The sequence below is a fragment of the Molothrus aeneus genome, chromosome 1 (assembly GCF_037042795.1).
Source record: "Molothrus aeneus isolate 106 chromosome 1, BPBGC_Maene_1.0, whole genome shotgun sequence".
Taxonomy (NCBI): Eukaryota; Metazoa; Chordata; class Aves; order Passeriformes; family Icteridae; genus Molothrus; species Molothrus aeneus.
Window position 1 is genome coordinate 105226436 of NC_089646.1, and position 18937 is coordinate 105245372.

Consider the following 18937-nt stretch of genomic DNA (forward strand, 5'->3'; position numbering starts at 1 on the left):
CACAAGCCAGATAGGGCTACAAAGTGTTCTCAACTGGTATTCCAGAATCTGTGTTAACATGTCCAGATACAGATTTATTTTTGTTTTAATGCTTGAACTATTTCCAGTACAAAAAGAAAACAAAAGTTAGGATTACAGGTTTAGCAAGCATGAATAGTCATGTCAGATTTTTCAAGACAATCACACCAGCAGAATATTACAGGACTAAATTCAGTTCTAGGCCAGTATCACAGTTCTGGTAAGCCTACAAAGTCACGATAGTAGCAGAGAGCAGCAGAACTCTTCAATGACAGCAAGAACACAGCCACTTAGCTCTCCAAATTCCTGATACTGTCCCCCAAAAGGGAAGGAAGAAATTCTGTTATTAACATGCTCCTAATACGCTACTTCTTGACAATATATTCCAAAATATTCCTGCAAGGCAAAAATGGAAACTTTTCAAAGTTACAGACTAAAGTGAGAACAACAGGTGAAACTCTTGAACTGCTGAACTCACCCAATAGTGTATGGAAAGCCTACAAGTCCTTCTACACCTTACCATGGCAAAAAGTAACAACAAATCCAACTCTCTGCAGAGATGGAAAGAATTTCACCTCAGGCTTGGAAAAGTGTTTCTTCTTCTACACAAGGACGAAAACCAGATTTATTTCCGTCAAGATTTTCCTATCCAGAAACGCTATTAAAGCTAACAGTCTCTCTCTGACACTTTGACTAGAAGTTTTAGCCCATTTTAAGCCTGACTGACACCACAATTAAAAGCAGCTTTCCAAGTATTAAAAAGTTATTGAGATTTTTGAATGTAGATGTAGCTACCCATAGGGCCTACAATAATAATGACTGTTGAAAGCATTAATTAATACAGTTTAACTGATGTAATTTAGAAGTCTTTTAAGCAATAGTGAAAGCCGTACAGCATCAAGATCTCACTCTGTCAGTGGACGTGTACTTAAAAAGAAAAATTATGATGCAGAAAGCAGGCAAGTAGGAAATATTTCTAGTAGGCCAGGGTTTAATTTACCACACACTAAAACACTGATGGAAAGTATGGAAACTTCATATTCAGCTCAGGGACAGTAATATGCAGTAAAACAAATGGACTTTCAAACCTTGATTCATGACTCTACACACAATTCAGTGCTCTGCAGGCAGCTCTGCCTGGTAGTGGCAACAGTGGATTTTCTTGCCTAGCTTCTGCAGCATCACTTCTGCAGCATCTTCTCAATGCAGAATAGGACACTCAACAACACAATGGAATATTTTAAGGTAATGATGTCTAGCAGTACTTTATCATTGTTAAAGTATTAAAAGAGTGCAATTTTTAGTATTCTGAATGATTAGTAAGTATCTGAATAGATTTAAACCTAGATATTGGTTAGTAAGAGTCAGAAACAGTGCCAACAAAGAATACAGCATTAATTTGCTTTCTGCACACATACCGACGGTTGCTGTAGTACGTAAATCCTACAAAAGGAAGCTGGTTGCCCACAAATGCTTTTGGTATGGGAAATGTTTCTTCCTCTCCTTTGTCTTCTTCCAGATCATCAAAATTACTAGTGTCAATGTCACTACTTAAGTCAGGCACAACTGGTGCTACAGCTAGAAAAAATGCAAAATAGTATGATAATAATCAGTATATCACTCAAGTCACTAAGAACATTTTGCTTTGTACAGAGTAAATAAAACTTTAAACTCCTTTAAACAAAATACACCAGTCCTTTGGCCAACATGATACATCGGTAAGCCAGACCATAATTTCTGAGAAAAGCACTATACTTACTGTCTCTGAGTGTTTCCCAAGCCCATTGATCATTTTTGAAGAAAAGGTGCCGTTTAATTTCTTCTACACCATTTCGTCCTAGCCTCACTTCCCTGTTGAAGAGTGTTTTGGTTAAACACACGAGATTCCATAAATTATTCTGAAGGAAAGACTCACTTAAAGCACAACCTAACAACAGAGACAATAAAATACCTCTCAAGCTACGGTAAAATGTACATATAACTCAAATGTTTTCATAAGAAGATCTCTATATGAGCAGAGCAGCTACATTTCAGACACAGCCTGGTTTAAACTTTTGTCTATAAGAAGCTCTGCTGTTTCTGTTTCCACCATCATGGACAGCTCAGGCAATTGCCAAGCTGTTACACTGCACTCATGCCCAGGCTCTAAAAATTTCACTTCTCCTGAGCAGTTTAAAAATGCACACAAAACAAATACTTTTTTTTTTATTGACATGACAAGAAATACTCTTAATGAAGGCTTATTTTTATAACATAAACCTTACCTATCAGTTAAAAAGGCACAAATGAGGTTTTTTGCCTCTTTAGAAATGTCACTGTCATCAGGGAAAGTAAGGGAGTTCTTATGGTTCATAATCTTACTGTACGTTCCAACCAAAGAATCTGCATAAAAAGGTGTATCACCTGAAAAAGCAGAACAAACATTAAAAAGCAGATCAAAATTATTGTAGACTTGATTTGCAATATCTGAATTACATATACAACACTGTATGCAACCAAGTGAAAAAGAGGCGAGGACAAATGTTTGAGAACTCTGCCAGAATTTTTCTAAAATATATTCTGTAAATGCCAGGATCTGTAAACCACAGCTCATGCCAGAAGAGCTGTAATGTTAAAAACAAGAGTGATTTTAACATGGGAGTCTAGTTAAGTAAGGCAGTCGATTCTGATGATCCTATTACTCACCTACAAGCATTTCATACAAGAAGACTCCAACTGACCACCAGTCACATTCCCGCCCATAGTAACCATCCCCTCCCTGGGACTTCAATACTTCAGGAGAGATGTAGTCTGGTGTTCCCACAGCCGTGTCACATCGTACCATTCCTTCCTACAAAACAGAGGAAAACAGCCAGGCCCAAATATAAGTTCCAAAATTCCCAGTAAGTTCCATGAGTTTATGCAGACTAAACAACATGAACAGATCCACATAAAATTCTGTCAACAAACATTCTTTTTTAAATGTTTTTTTTTTAATTTATTTTTGAAGTCTAAGCTGCTAAGCTAGAACAAAGCACTAGATCTGTCAAACACAATGGAAGTTGCTTTAAAAACCTCAGTTAGAATCCAAGAAGTAATCAGAATTGCATCTAGGCCTTGCACACACTACACAGCCACTCATGCCAGTATAAATTTGTCATTTGCTGACAGGATGTACTGTAAACAGTGAAAACTCCTCTGATAGCACAAATGGGTCAACATCAGGGATTTTGATAACAGGAACAGCTGAACTGCAAGTTTTTGGCCTCTGACCCAAGATGCTGTATGGTAGGAAGACTAAAGGTAGATAAGGCTTTGGAAATCTATGTAGAGAGACTTCAAAACAGGTAACAGATGACAAGAATGTTTGATGTTCCTCACACCCCCGAGAAAGTGCTCACAGAACTGAGATCAGTCACACTGGAGCTGACATCCAGAATGCTGAAGGTGTAACCACACACCCTTTTCCAGTGCCATTCAGGCACTTCTGAAATAATCCCATGCCATTCCTAGAAATGGATCAGTGGAAAAACTCACATAAAAATACATAACTAAGCAAAGAAAAGAAATATTAGTTTAGTGCTGCATATACAGCAAATCCTAAATTAAGCTTCTATGCTGAGCAGTTTTTCTTCTAGAGAATAACCCCTTGCTTTCAAAAGACTAGAGGAACCAAGACAAGGCTCAAGACTACTAGGATTTTTACACATAGCCTACACTTGGTTTTCATTGGTGCCTTTTATTCAGCAGCTAAGTACAGTAACTTATTCAAATCTCCTGGAATATGATGAAAATATATTGTAGATATTACACCAACTCTACTACCTACCACATACTTCAGATTTCCAAACATGTTTTCTCCTCAAATCTATGTGCAGGCTGACACAAACCAGGCAGTTTTGTGTAGGGAACAACAGTTGCTGGATTTTATTTCTTTTTTAAATGACCTCAGAATACATTTTTAAAAATAAATAATTCTACGACCCCTGTTTCCCTCAGATTTGTCCTCATGCTATGTCAGCAATGGCTAATACATAAAACTGGCATTAAGCAACTGGCATGTCACTTTTGATTCTTTCATTTCTGGCACACTACGCAAAAATCATCTCATTTCTTTGCATTAACTTTTCATACCAAAATACTTGAAGAAAACCCTGAGCATCTAGAGACAATCAAAGGCTTGCCTTCTGAAAAGAAAAAAACTTCAGAAAAACTCTTCTCTAAAAAACAGTACTTGAAGAATCATTTCTGCACTTTACGTTCTCAGAAATAAGATGCATGAATCACAGAATCATAGAATGATTTGGGTTGGAAGGGACCTTAAAGATCATCTAGTTCCTTTCACTAGGCCATGAAGAACAATAAAGGAATTTCTCATCTAGCTTAAAACTTTTCAGTATCTTTTCACTTTTAAGTATGTTTTCCTTTCACAAACAGAAAAGTCAAATTAGAAACATATGTTTACCTTGTTCATCTTCATACAAGTACCAAAATCTGCTAATTTTAAATGACCAGCTTTATCTAGCAGCATATTATCAGGCTTCACATCTCTGAAAGAAAAATACATATTTTAAAAAGTAAACATTCAATTTCTTAGATTTAACTTATGAAAACAATGGAAGTCAACTGCTTTTCAGATGCAACATTTTATGGGAAAACGGTAACATTAAAGCACCACTACTGCCTCCACTTTTTTTTTTTTGCTTTCTCTAAGTATCACAACCAACAGAGACTGCGGAACAACAATATTTTTTAAAATTCGAACACTTAAATCACAAAATTTAATAGATCTGGACACTAATCTTGAAGTTCAAGTTCCTAAAAAACATTCACTGATTATGTCAAACAGGCACTGTAAACATAGCTTCTTTTCTGTACCACTTCTATTTCAAGGGAACAACTGAATGTCATTTTCAAAATTCTATTATTCAAATATTTTCCCATGACTGAAGAGGAATATTAACTTATAGCACTCCCCAAGTACTTCCACTATAGAATTTTCATAAAGTAACTGGTAAAGTGCAGAATGTTGATGTTATTGAACATACTGAAGCAGAACAGCAGTAAGAAACAATTACCAAGATAACATAACACAAATTTCAGGAGAAAGTATATTTCAGAGATCTCAAAGGAGAACTCTGGCCAATGTCAGATGAAATGTAGTGCAAATGCACCAGTACATTCACAGAGTAATTTTGGTTGGAAGGGATTTTTGTAAGACTCTCACTTAGCTGCCTGATCAAAGTATAGCTGCAAAGTCAGATTGGACTTCAAAGTTACATTACATTACTCAGGGTCAAATCCAGGCAAGTTTTCTTTTTTTGAGGATGAAGAATCTATAACCTTTCTCTTATACTGTTTGACCTCCCTCATAGTAGAAAAAACAACTCTTAATGAATAGCTAGATATTCCCCTGCTGCAACTTGTGTCATCCATTGCCTTTCATCTTTCCATCATGCAACTTTTCAAGTCTGGTCCACTTTTTTATAAACTCCTGCTGGGCAGCTGGTGACTAATGCTTTCTGCCCTGCCTGAACACTGTTCATCTTGTGAACAGAGACAGTGCTGATCCTGGCACCAAACCTCTAGGGAACTGCTGGTAGCTGACTGCTGCTGGACAGCACAATCTACTCAAGGAGTATCTAGACAGTTCTGCCTGTTCAAACTGCACCTTTCTAACCCAGCTACATCTACAACCTGGCTGAAGTCAAGACAAACATACTCTGTCTCATCAGTGAAGCCCATCATCTCAACACAGAAGGTAATTGCTTTGGGAAGGCATGTATTACCCTTCATAAATCCATGTAGGCTGCTCACCATCACCTCTCCATCCACATGCCCAGAAACTGTTTCCTGACAATTTAATCCAACTGCTCTTAGGCTGGCTAGCCTTCAGCTGCTCTGATTGCCTCCTCCCAGCCCTTCTTGGGGTGAGACAAGTGTGCCATTTGTTTCCTTCCAGTCATCTAGAATCTCCTAATTCCCACTCACCTTCCAAGGTGAAAGAGAACAGCATCATAAGGCTACTTGGCAGCTCCCTCACCACCCATGGCATGTCCCACCATGTGGCCTGGACATGTGTATATCCAGTTTGCACAACTGGGACTCAGTTTTCTCTTCCTCTGCCAGAGCAATGCTTTCCTCTCCCAAGCTCTGCCACTGGGCACAGGACCCAAGGGGCCTGAAAGAAGACCTTATCAATGAAGGCTGGGCAAAGGCAGCAGCCTCAGTCATCCCCATGTCCTTTGTCACTCAGCCCCTGACCCATTAAGCAGCAGGCCCATATTTTCTTAAGTTCCTTTTCATTCATTAGAGTTGAACAGATTAACTACAGGGGAAAACAAATTTTAAAAAAAACCTCCTGGTGTCAAAATAATCTAAATTTTAGTGAAAAAAATCTCTCTATGCTGCTGGCATCTTCTAATGCCTGCTTTCTAAAGCTTGCAATACACATGTACAAATGGTTCATTCAGCCAGATAATTTACCCATTAGATGCAGCATAGCTACATAATTAATGATGCTCTAGATCCTACTCAAGCAATGGATTAGTAGTTTATTTTGCTTTGTGTCAGCCTTTTTTGCAAAAGCTTACGTGTTAACACTGATCTTGTGAACAAATTACAAACTGAAAATGTATATACTATAGTGTATACTACACACTACTCAAATTCTTCCTGTATTTTCTGTTGAAAACTTTATTCTTCTGCTCCCAGTTAGTATAATTAAAAGCTAGAAATAGATACAAGTTCAAATATCAAAAAGAAAACTTCTCAACCTATCCAGGAAAAGACTACATTTCACTTTAGGGCAAGTACATAACATGAAACTAATCCAAGTCCCTTTGCTCTTTGCTCTGCATCTCAATTTTCCATCTTGCCCCTCACAAGAAAACATATGGCTGGGAGATTTTCCTCACATTGTTCACAGATTCTTGTTTAATGGGTCACTGAGGCTTCAAATGCCTAGCAGAGAATTAATTCCTAACAGTGGATACTACTGTGATCAAATTCCCTAAACAGCTTTTTCTAATCAAAAGAAAAGAACCATTTTGAGGCCAACATGCTCACACCATTTTTATTCTAGCTACCTCCTAGTAAAGTGGGACAATTTTGTTGCTCCCCAAACTGAGGAACATCAGCCTGCTGAAAACCTTTACTTTGACTATATCACCTCAAACTTACAGTTTCTGATGGCAAGAACTTTTCAATTTCTAAGATGGAATAATTATGGAATAACAATAAAGAAGTAGTATCTTGAATTTTAAAACTGCCTGAACTGAAGTAATTCTGGCAGCATCAGGAAATAAACAACCCTATGTAATATCTTTTTCTTTCTCACCTGTGTATAAAACCCATTGAGTGAATTGCATCTAATGCAAGTACAACTTCAGCAGTATAAAATCTTGCCCATTTCTCTGGAACATCGTAGTTGCTCATTAAATTCACAAGGTCCCCACCAGGCATGTATTCCATCACCATGTAAAGGTAACGGTCATCTTGGAATGCGTAAAATAACTGCAAAAAAGCAAAACCAAAAAATAAGCCAGTTATGTTCCAATTATCTTTAATATTTTGCTTGTTGGCAAATCAAGGGCATATCTGTGCAGGCTGATTTCCAAAGTAACAGAATTGCTGCAATAACTGCAGGAACTCTGCATCATTCAGCAAACCTCCTAAAAAAAAGTTAACCTCTAGAGCCAGATCCTCCATCCCCTTATATTACCCTGGAAAAAGTAGAGTTCTGGTTACAAATTATGATTAGTGAATTTGCTACAATGAATTTTGAGATCATTTCAAAGAAAGCTCATTACATTTAGACAAATGTTTTTTCTTTCTTACTGGGATGTTAGTGGGCCCATATACAAAGATAAAATTACTCTGTTGCAAACATCTGCTCTATTCTATTTGTATTATCAGTAAATGTTTATTTTTCTACTGTCAACATTTATTTATTATATAGAAACGAGCCTACACTTTAAACAATAAAAATATTTCCTTTAAAGTTTCCAGCCCTCTGTTCAACATGAGTAGTGCAAACAGATTTTTCTTTACTTAAAACTGGATGAAATTCCTAAGTTTTATTCTGCACAATCACACCCAGACAGATAGTAAAGCCATTTACCCATTTGACTTGGGTAAATCTTGAATGAGTTTGCGTCATTCCAGCCTCACAGAAGAATTTATATGCTTAAGGGTAAGAACAGTTTAAATTAACAAGATGACATGTGCACACACAATGCTCAATGATTGGTTCAGGCATGTTCCTTAGAACTTCAAAGGCAGCAGTGCCTCCCAAGAAACTGTCAGTGAGAACACTGAAATGGGGAAAAAATAACCAGAGCAGGCATAATTTGCAAAGATACACACAGAAATTAGAATTTACAGAAGCTCTGTCTTAAGTACCTCTTTCTGGTATGCTTACTGGTATGCTGGATGATCCAAATAACTACTACAGAGCAGATGCACCAAAATATATCTGGCAAAGAGTTTTAATAATAAAGAGAATAGTTTATCATGTAAATGTGACAAAATACAGTTTGAAGCAAGTATTATATCTGCTCTTTTGTATATAGCATTGCTATACAAAATTGCTATCATCTTAGTCATGTACACCCTAGCAGACCAAAAAAACAAAAAAGAGACTTCAAAACGTGTAATTCCAGGTCATGCAGTGTTGCAACCAAACTATTCTATAATGACAACATTTTAAAAGTAGTATCACTTTACCTGAACAACCCAGGGACTATTAGCAAAAGCCATAATATCCCTTTCTTCCCAGAAGAATGCAGAATCAGATCTTTTTATCATCTCAAATTTGCTCAGAAGTTTCATAGCATACACTCTCCTTGAGGATTTATGCCTTACCTATGAAGACATATGTGACACACAGAACATATTAGTTTGCCATATTAACACATGAAGAACATCACTGAAAATGTTACTTTTCCTGCTTTACTATTTAACACATTTTATGAGACCCTTCACATTACTATAAAGGATTCTATACTGTACATACACAAAATAATTATATCTGACAATGCATCACTTTTAAAATACTTGCTAGAACTTTTCAACACTGAAGTCCATAAGCACAGGAGTCACATAATCTGCATGTATGTGCCTTTAAAAGGACAACTATTGGCAGTTAGTGATGTTAAATACCATAAAGTTAAAACTATACGCATTTTCCAGAGTTCATTAGCAGATGTGTATACTTGCTGCTGTATCTCCAGTTTCTCCCACCAGCACTCGATTAAATAAAGCAGGATTAACAAGCCTGGCTGCTAACCTATCACAAACAACACACATCTCTCATCTGTGAGAACTATGTCCACAAAAATCTGGTGTAGTCCCTGAACTGGCAGAAACTCTTCTAGCCCTTAAGACTTCTTCAAGTGTCCATGTAAACAGTGGTAAAGGCTAATTTTCTTGATTATAAGCAATACACATTCCATTTTAAGAGAGAAGACTACAATGCAAAACAAGTACTTGTGCAATTGGACACGACTGAAATATTTCACTGAGCCAAAGGCTTTAATATTTAAGACTGTATCTTCTGAACACTACACTGAGAAACAGATGCATGAGCAAATACTACAGAATACATTCAAATGTACAAATAGAAACTCAACTTACCAACTGAACCTCCCCAAATGCCCCTCTACCGATCACCTTCACCACTTCATAATCTTCAGCTTTCATGCGCAGATCTCTCATTTTATTTACTGTGTCTTTATCTACATGGAACAAAATTCACATTTCATATATAGTCAACTTAATTAAAACCATTTGTCTAACTTCAATTTTTCATAGTTTTTAGAAGAGCTGCTGCTCAAAGAACCTGCATTGCCATTGAAAAATTCTCTGCAAGAATGCATGACCTTATTCTCACAACCAGCTACCAAAACCTGATATAACCTAATGCAATGACTCTGCCGTACAATCCTATTACAGGATATCTTTATTTAGAAATTTTGTTTAAAATAATTACAAAAAAAAAAAAAAAAAAAAATTGTGCAAGAATTTCATATCCAGCATGATCCTGCTTGCAAGCTGATCAGTATAAAAATATTATTTCTGAATAAATATGCAACACAGCTGGGAAAGTGTATAAGAAAATACACTACAAGACACTTGAAAAAATATTTTTTGAAAAAAAGTTATGCTTTTCTGCACTTTCATGATTCCTAATACTCAAAAAAGTAGATTTTAATTTAAAACATGCAGTGGGAATCACTGCAATTATTTATATAAACCTGTCATTCTATAAACTAGAATAATTTACAAACTCCCAGTGGGCAGATATTCTAATTCTAATTCCAAATTTGGTAAAAGATTAAAACAGTCTATTTTAATCCATGTGGGTCAACACTGGCATGAGACTACGTAGAAAAGCTTCATGCTTTAGTATTTCTAAAAGCCAGGAAGTTCTACTAAAACAGATATGCTTCTAATAAAAAAATAATGCAATGGTATTTTATTTTCAAAAATACTATTCTAGGCCTAAAAGCAAAATTTAGAGAGAAGTAAGGACAGGGGAAGAGAAAGGAAGAGAAATAAGATATTTTAAGTTCATACACTAAAAACTAAGAAAACAATTGACAGAAAATTATCATTAGATTTCTACCTACACAGGCCACAATCTAAAACAAAAGCTGCCTATCTAAAATAAAAATTCAGTAAGATTTTATTACCTCAAGAGGAACAAACATAGTTCTGTTTGAATAAATACTCTGCAGCATTATTATCTAATGTAAAGCAACCATTTACAATGCAGCATAACACAGGCTTATTCCGGTAAATGATAGCAAAATTTTAAATTCTGACAAATTCTTCCACATAGGAATAAAATATTCAGTAGTTCCAACAAATAATGTGTTGCCTTATTTGCCCTGGTAACAACTGGCTTACAGAAGAGGAGGAGCAAGATTGCACAGAACTAAAATGCAGCAATTTTCATGACAGCAATTTTCTAGCTATTGCTAACTTCCTCCCTAGTAATCTCACAACAGGAGGTTCACCTCTTCTGAACAAAAAAGCCTAAGCACAATATAAATCCTTTAAATGGTATTCAATCACAAGCATTGCCCTTTGGACAAAGCAGAATTAAGGAAAATACATCTGAAGAGCAACCTCAGCTAAGGATTTTAAAATAATGTAAGCCAAGCTTCTGATCAGTTGCAAATTGAAATTTACTGCTTGAGATGCATACTAACACTCAGTTATTTTCAGAGACCATGTTATAGTAACAACAGTGTTGGAAATTCAACCTCCATATTCTAGATCTGTTAAACAAGGTTTATCAGGCTGCAATAGACTTCAATAGGCAGTTCCTTATCTCCCAGGACCAGCGGAGGACCTGCCCAGTTTATGCTGTATGAACAGCTGGGGTGGCTCCCATGGCAAAATCACCCTCTCCCAACTTGCCCTGAACTTTGGGTATAGGCTCAGATGCTGCCTTGAAATAAACTGAGTCACCACTGCAAAGCAGAGCTCTCAGATACCTGCAATACTCATTTCTTCATTCCTTTAATTCTAAATGGTAGAGAAACAATAAGGTTCTACATTTGCAAAAATCATCCTCACAATCTCAGTTGGTAGAGGCAGATTTTGGAGGCTCCACAAATATACAATGTAAATTAGGGAGAAGTAAACAGAGGATAAGGAGTAGTTCATAGGGCAATCAGTCTACAAAATAAAGGAAGCAAACTCCCATTTTATTTACCATCTAGAAATTTATTTTAAATTCCTGCAATAGTGCTGCAACCCAGGCAGCTGATACTGCAAAAAGATATTTTAAACAGTCTCCTACTAAATCAAATAAACTAAACATGAAAATGTCTGTTTTTTTAATAGAAATTCAAGGCAAACTAAGACTTCACAGTTCTCTCTAAGGCCACTACTCACACATCCACAGCTTGCTTTCATATTTCAGCAAACACTGCAAGTTAATGTTTCAAAGGCAGTTTGAAGGGAACTAATGTGTTCTGTTCTCCACCTTCAGATTACTTCAGGTCACATCTTACACAGTATATGATTTATACCTAAAAGATATTCATTATCAGGTTGTAAATGTAAAAGTTTTCTTTCACTCAGCCCCTATTGCCAAAGTGAAGCTTTTTGAGACACACTAATGATTTCACTACTCATAAAAATTACATTCAAATTATCTGTTGCAATGAATATTTCCTTTGCCTGATACAACTTCTCTTTTCTCCAAGAGCTTCACCACACCTTCTCAGTAAATAACTGAGTATACAAAATGAGCATGTAACTCAGCATATGGTATCAATACAGTTTGAACTGTGAAAAGTTAAACAGAACATTTGAGCTTAGGCTTTCAGTAACCAGCTTACGTGCAAATGAGCCATCAAACAGATCTAGTGGACTCAAATATTCACACAAATGGAGATTAATGTAAAATAATCACCACAAATTCACTATCACAGGTTACAGTTGCACCCAATAAACCATTTGAAAACACCACTCCAAAAAAAAAACCACTCCACATAAATTTCAAAGCAAAGACAAAAATTATTTTAGTCAAATTACTTTATATTTATCACAAAAAACATTTATTATAGAATTGAATGGAATTGCTTAAGTCTGCAAAAATTTAACAGTATTAGCTTAATTTCAAGTTTTGCCCATTTAGTCTACAGGCAGAAACAAGTCTTCAATCAGCAAACATTTCTGCCACGATATTCAGAATTTGCCAGTTTGGCAGCCTTCAGAAAAGTTTTGATTCATAAATGCCTTTTCTGGGGTTTTCACTGTTTGTGTCTTGACTTTTTAATTATGAAAATTATGGAATTATTATTTCTATTTAAAAGTCATCTTTACTATTTTAAAATGTTCTTATAGAGTATAATGTGCAGGAAATCTTGCAGTGGAAAAATACAAACTCAATGAAGGGAATTTTGCAGACACATCAGCTGCAAACACAAGTAAATGCATCAGCTACACAGTATAAGATTTTCATGAAAAGAGACCTTTTATAGTAAAAAACCCAAAAGCTTACAAAATAATGCTCCAATTCTATTAGTGAACAAATATTTAATATGATTCCATGGCATTGTACACATCCCTATCCCACTTTACTGTTAATTGCTTATGATATCCTAGTACATAGAAGTAGAAAACAAGTTACGGGAATCCAGGGAGTTGCCCTAACAAAGACAAGAGGCCTTTCTCTTAAAAGGCTTTGTGCCACTTCAGACAAGGCCATTTACAGGGGCAACAGATTGGACATTCAATTGCTGGGGATGAGATTTGCATAGGCAGCTGTCACTTCTCAGTGGGAAATAAATAAATAACACTCTTGCACCCAATAAATAGGACTCTTGCACCCAAAAACTCAATGCACTCCAAACCCCTAACTGCCTTTCAAATAGCTAGAACAGGTGTTTTCTTTTTGATATTAAAGACTTCTATTATTTAGTAAATTAAACATTAAATACTTACACCTGTTTAAGAAGTTATCAATGTTCTTGTTTTTTCTTAAGGCAGGAAAATCCAAGTCATACACCAAAGCATCTAATCCATCCTGAAAAAAAACCAAACAAAACAACAAGCAAAATTAAGTATTTGAAAAAATAATTACACATGCTGCTAACTAAAGAGCCAAGTTAAAAAAACAGTTGTCCCTATCAATCTTCCATGCAAATGAAATCATTCACATTTATTTAATGACTGTTAGCAGTTATGTGAAACAGCTGTTACTCCTTCACTTCCATGGGACTCATCAAAATTTAATTCCATGTGCTTCTATGTATTATTACCTTAATTAGCTCCATACTTACATGAAAATAATTACTTTTTCCACATACAAAAAGAATAGCAGTTCTAATGAAGTTCAGTAATATTAAAAAGTCACAATGCATCACACAGTAGGCACTTGAACATGAAATGGCAACTGGCAAATAGGAAAAAGATAGTAATGTAATTCACAGAACCAAACCCCTGCATTTTATCCATTGAATTCAGTGTGAATTCTCATGAACAAGATGTTGGCTTTATACACTCCTACTTAAATCTAGAAACAAACAGCCACAAGCCCATCTGGCACTACTACCACAGCATACGTCCCTATAAACAAAAGCAAACCAAACACCATCAGAAAACCCAGTAGAAAAATACAACAAAGAAGGAGAGAGTTTTAAGGTGTCGTTAAGTGCTGTGAACTTAGTGAGTTACAGTTTAAGTCTAAGTTTGTCAATAGGTATAAATGACTCCTCAGTGGGTAGCATCTTCTTGGAGAAAGACTAAACCCAGTTTTTGGCTGAAAACCACAGATATGGCTTTGACTTGAAAATGATCAAGTATTCTAGGAATTCTGTAACAAAGAATCAAAGCACATTAGGGAGTCCTCTCTCCCTCAGGTAAGCGTAAGTGACAACTGCAAAAACAGAGACAAAGGTCTTAAAATACAAATTGATGGATGCTACCAAAGCATGCAAGAGATGTACTGCTATTTACTTGTCCATTCATAACTAGGTGTTTATGTTACGTATTTTTAACCTGCTTGGAGTGAGATATTAGACCAGACATATCTTTGATCTGATCTGTTCAGATCTCACTAGACCTAATTTGATTGCTTTCAGCTTTTAAAAGGATTTTCCTATCCTTTTTTCAGGATTGAAAACCGATCCATCAGTCTTTGCTATGTATATCAAGTAACTATGCCTGAACAAAAGCTAAAGCATAAGCTTTCTGAAAGCTTATTTTCCAGGAATATATAGTAGAGAACACATTTGATTTAGACTGAAATATTAGTCTTTGATCTTTCACTTCAAATTCAAACCTATTTTTCACCTCAGTCTTCACAATTGACTTTTAACTATAAAAAATCCCAAGTGCTATCAAAATCAAAATTATTTCTTGGCTCGCAGTCCTCAGTTTTAAAGTATGTGAGATAGAAATTATTTACGTCAGATATAATAAGAATAAGCAGTAAAATCATGCTAGAATTTGAAAACGGGTACCTGCAAGGATAATCAGAATCACTTTAAAGGCTGGATATTATTAAAATTGTCAATTTCATAAAAATATTCCGTTTTTAAGCTACCTCTGCCTGCAATAGCTCATTTTGAACTAAGAAATGCTAAACTGAAAATAATACAAATCAAGAAAAGCATCACAGTAAGTTACTTCTCTAAAATAAAGTCAGATTTTGCATCTTGTGCACTAAAGGATCATCTTTTTGGACTGACACTGATGATGAAAAAAGAAAGCAAACAGCAAGGAAACAACATTAAACCAGTCAGTAGTAGAAATAATAGAGTAAGAAGCCAACAACAATTTGGACTCAAGACAGATGCAGAAATAAAGCTATGAAGGTAGGATAACTAATTTGGTGAGAAATACTTTGCAAACTACTAAAAGACACCTTTTCCAAAGACACATGGTAAATATCCAGGAAATCCAGGAAAAAAATTAAATTCTCTGGTTCTGTTGAATAAATTTAAGGGTGAACCATGATAACTGCTTGCACAGCAGTACAAAGTCCACCAGCAGCTTCTGTGCATTTATCTCCATGCTGTGTGAAGCAGTAGGAAAACACCAGCTAGGAGGCTGCTGGGTCCCATCCAGTGATTTTTGAAAGCAAATTAGAGATGGCAATGAACTATCAAAATCTGGGGTTCAATCTGCTGTGAAGCCTTCCAATGTGTAGAGTCAATTGATCTGCCCAGGTCCACAGCTAACACAAAACTGACCCATACCAAGCAGAAGCACAAAATTCTCAAATCCTGGTTGGCTCTGGGGTTGTGCAATTGTCTGTTTCAATTCAGCGCTTGCTTCAAAAGGCAAAATTCAGTCTTCTTCTTTATAGGAAGGGAGATGTTAAACACCAAATGCAAAAACATACAAAAAATGACAATATGTTTAAACTCATAACATCAATCTTACTTTTGTACCATACTTTTTCTTTCAAAATACTAAAATATAAGTCCATGACTAAAGAATCATAAAGTACAGAAAAGGTCATCGTTTCATTGGTGTCTAAGACATGTTAGGTATTTTGTTGTGTTCTTTTTTAAAGTTTTAATTTAAAGATGGGGAAAAGTATACAAATTCACTTTTAACATGCAAAAGCAAATTTCAATACTGTTTAATTCAGAATTCACCATATACAATGTTTCCTGTTCTGTTCTTCACCTTCCAGTTCTTAGATATCAACTCTATCAATTGAAATACTTAACTAAACATCTCTGAAATACAGATTTAAGCTCTTGATCTTCCATTAATTTCAAATCATATTTCAAGATCATGCAAACAATATCTAAGGAAGCCACATGCCAAGAATTGCTTATTTAAAAGGCTCTTCAAGAATCAGCTTCCCTTCACTACAGTATCCAGAGAATAAACTAACCCGGTTCAAAACTTCCATTAAAAAAGGTAAGGATGGGTGATATTCTACAATTAAGAGACTTGCAAATCCTTAACTCTCAAAATAATTGTTTTCTTCGACTGAAGTTAGTTTCTGAAGAAAAAAAAGGCCTTAGTATTATTTTAGTGTCAGACTGCAAATGCAAGACTAAGCTTAAAGCAATTTTATGGAATCATAATTAATGGAAGTAAAATACTTGGGATACCACGTGTACAACATAAAACATGAAACAGCTTTACTTACATTAGCTAAAGCAGAAGAACTTGCAAACACTACAAGCTGTCCCAGCACAAAGGGAAGCACAGAAGCACAGCTATTTTTAAATGGTATCACTAGTGGACAAAGAGGGAGGAGTACACAAGCTCAGAGTGAGTGCGGTTCAAAGTGGAGCAGGTCAGAGAGATGGGAACATACTATGGAGTTGTAGAAATAATGCCTTGCAGAGAAAGGGTTAAGTCCAAATGAGACATGATCATTATTGCCAGTGGCTTGTTGAGATAGGTCATCTCTCAGCTTTCTTCATTCAATCTTGGTCAGTCCTTCAATATGTCTTCTGACTTTTTTGCCAACACAGAAAGGAAGGGACATCATCTTTCCATCAAGACCTATAGCAGCCATACTCTTCTCCTCTTAAAGGATGACAAGATGTCATTATAACAGGCAACCATGCACTGTATTGAACAAGACAGCCTCAATTTTATGATGGATTTTTCCTCCACTTGGATGGGTGCCATGTATGTATCTTTAAATACAGCACATTCCATACTTCTTGGAAACATACATTGTGGCTTAGAGGTATTTTCAGCTAACACTAAGTTCTACCTTATTTTGTCATTACAGAGCAATTTTCCTGTTAAGCTTTCAGGCCTACACAGACATTTTCCCTGTAACAGTTAAATTAGATTACTAAGATAAATTGATTTATACCTCCACTTACATGGTAATAGTATTTCAGAGGTGATTAAAAAAGAACAGGGAAGAAACTTCTTTTCTAATGTTCTTCAGTCAGTTTCATGATCTGATTTCTATATCACATTCATTCAATAGTTTCATTATCTGTTTAAAAGACCTCATTTCATCCTTAAATTTTAAAGAGGGCACACTAGGGAGTCATTACAACATGCAGAGTTCTTCCTTATGAAACCAAAAACTCAACATACTCTGTTGGTTGAATTTTGTTCATTAATACACCATAATTAAAAGTTTAAAAGGTATAGTTATATGGAATAAAACCAAAGGTCAGTCTAGATGCATAGACTGGCTCTGGAGGTGACAGTAAGAGTGTCCAGGAAAGAGGATATGAGCAAGCACTGCTCAGCTGTATGTGTGAGCCAGAAATGGCACTGTCATAGCTAACTATGATGAAAATTTTCTAGACAACAGTTTTTTGGTGATTTTTGTCTAAATGTTTTCTCTGTTTTAGTTTCTTGCTCTTACAGCATTGCACAGATATGAATTCCACCACCTACAGGCTATACAAAAGTGTACCTCATCTCAAGCTTACCACTCTTCAGCCAAAAAAGGGACAATGACTCTTTACCCACGTCCCCCAAGACACAGCTTTACACACTTGCAGCATTTCACCACTGGCCAACTCTCTTCCAATTATCCTTGGATGAAAGTTATTTCAATTCCCACCATCAGCACCCTCTGGTGATTTGTTATTTCCACCATGTAGTTTTTAACCGGGGCAGGGGCACATATGGAGAAACTGCATGTTGTATTTAAGTTGTGAGCACACCCTAAGTACACAATGCATTACAACAGTTCCTGTTCTGTGCTTCATAATATTTTCAGTTCTTCACTGAAATATCTGCTTAGTTTTTATATCACTGTGTACTAGATTGATTCTTTTACAAAACCAGGCATTATAAATCAAAGCTAGTTCAACATAAGTAAAGATGAGAGATTTTTCTCCCATGCACTCAATCAACATTCAAAGATGAATTTTACCTACCACTTTTAATCAGCCAGGCACAAATTAATCATTTCTTCTTTGATCTTGCTAGATCTTTAATTTTTACTGCTCTGCCATCATTAATTGATCACTACTCACCATTTTAGATCCCTTATGACTGTGAAATACCATACACCTGTTAAACTTCATTACCAATCTGTTTTGAATACACAGATCACCAGCTTTCCATCTATTCATCTATTCATACAAGTAGCCAAGCCCAACTGCCTTTGCCATTACTTTCCCTTCACTTGTTCTAAAAATACAGAATGCTGTAACACAAAACTTACCAATAACACATACATTAACTACACAATCTCTTAACGCTGAATTTCTCCGGTTGTTATGCTAACTTCTTTTCATTAAATTCATCTACAATGGATTGGTTTTCTTCAGTTTGTCCTAAGCAGTCTCACATTAACTGGATTTTTCCCAGATTTTGATCTATACCTACTTCCAAAGTTTTAATGCATCAAACTGCCAGTACCACTATGACTATACTAGAGTTCTTCACTCTGCAACTACATTCCCTAATCTCAACACTTACTACAGTTCTGTAATGCTGGTTTCGTTCAAATGCATGAATTAATATT

At 35.8% G+C, this 18937-nt stretch overlaps 1 protein-coding gene across 1 annotated transcript in view; it reads right to left on the reverse strand.

Annotated features, from left to right (window-relative positions):
- ROCK1 (Rho associated coiled-coil containing protein kinase 1) overlaps positions 1-18937 on the reverse strand; it is an 83507-nt gene that overhangs the window by 38117 nt on the left and 26453 nt on the right. The window contains exons 2-10 of the mRNA XM_066562324.1: positions 13462-13543; positions 9634-9734; positions 8725-8862; positions 7337-7512; positions 4463-4547; positions 2704-2848; positions 2283-2421; positions 1778-1869; positions 1437-1596 (exon numbers count right to left, since the gene is read on the reverse strand). Coding sequence (XP_066418421.1) covers positions 1437-1596; positions 1778-1869; positions 2283-2421; positions 2704-2848; positions 4463-4547; positions 7337-7512; positions 8725-8862; positions 9634-9734; positions 13462-13543 — 1118 coding nt within the window. The remainder of the gene's footprint in view (positions 1-1436; positions 1597-1777; positions 1870-2282; positions 2422-2703; positions 2849-4462; positions 4548-7336; positions 7513-8724; positions 8863-9633; positions 9735-13461; positions 13544-18937) is intronic.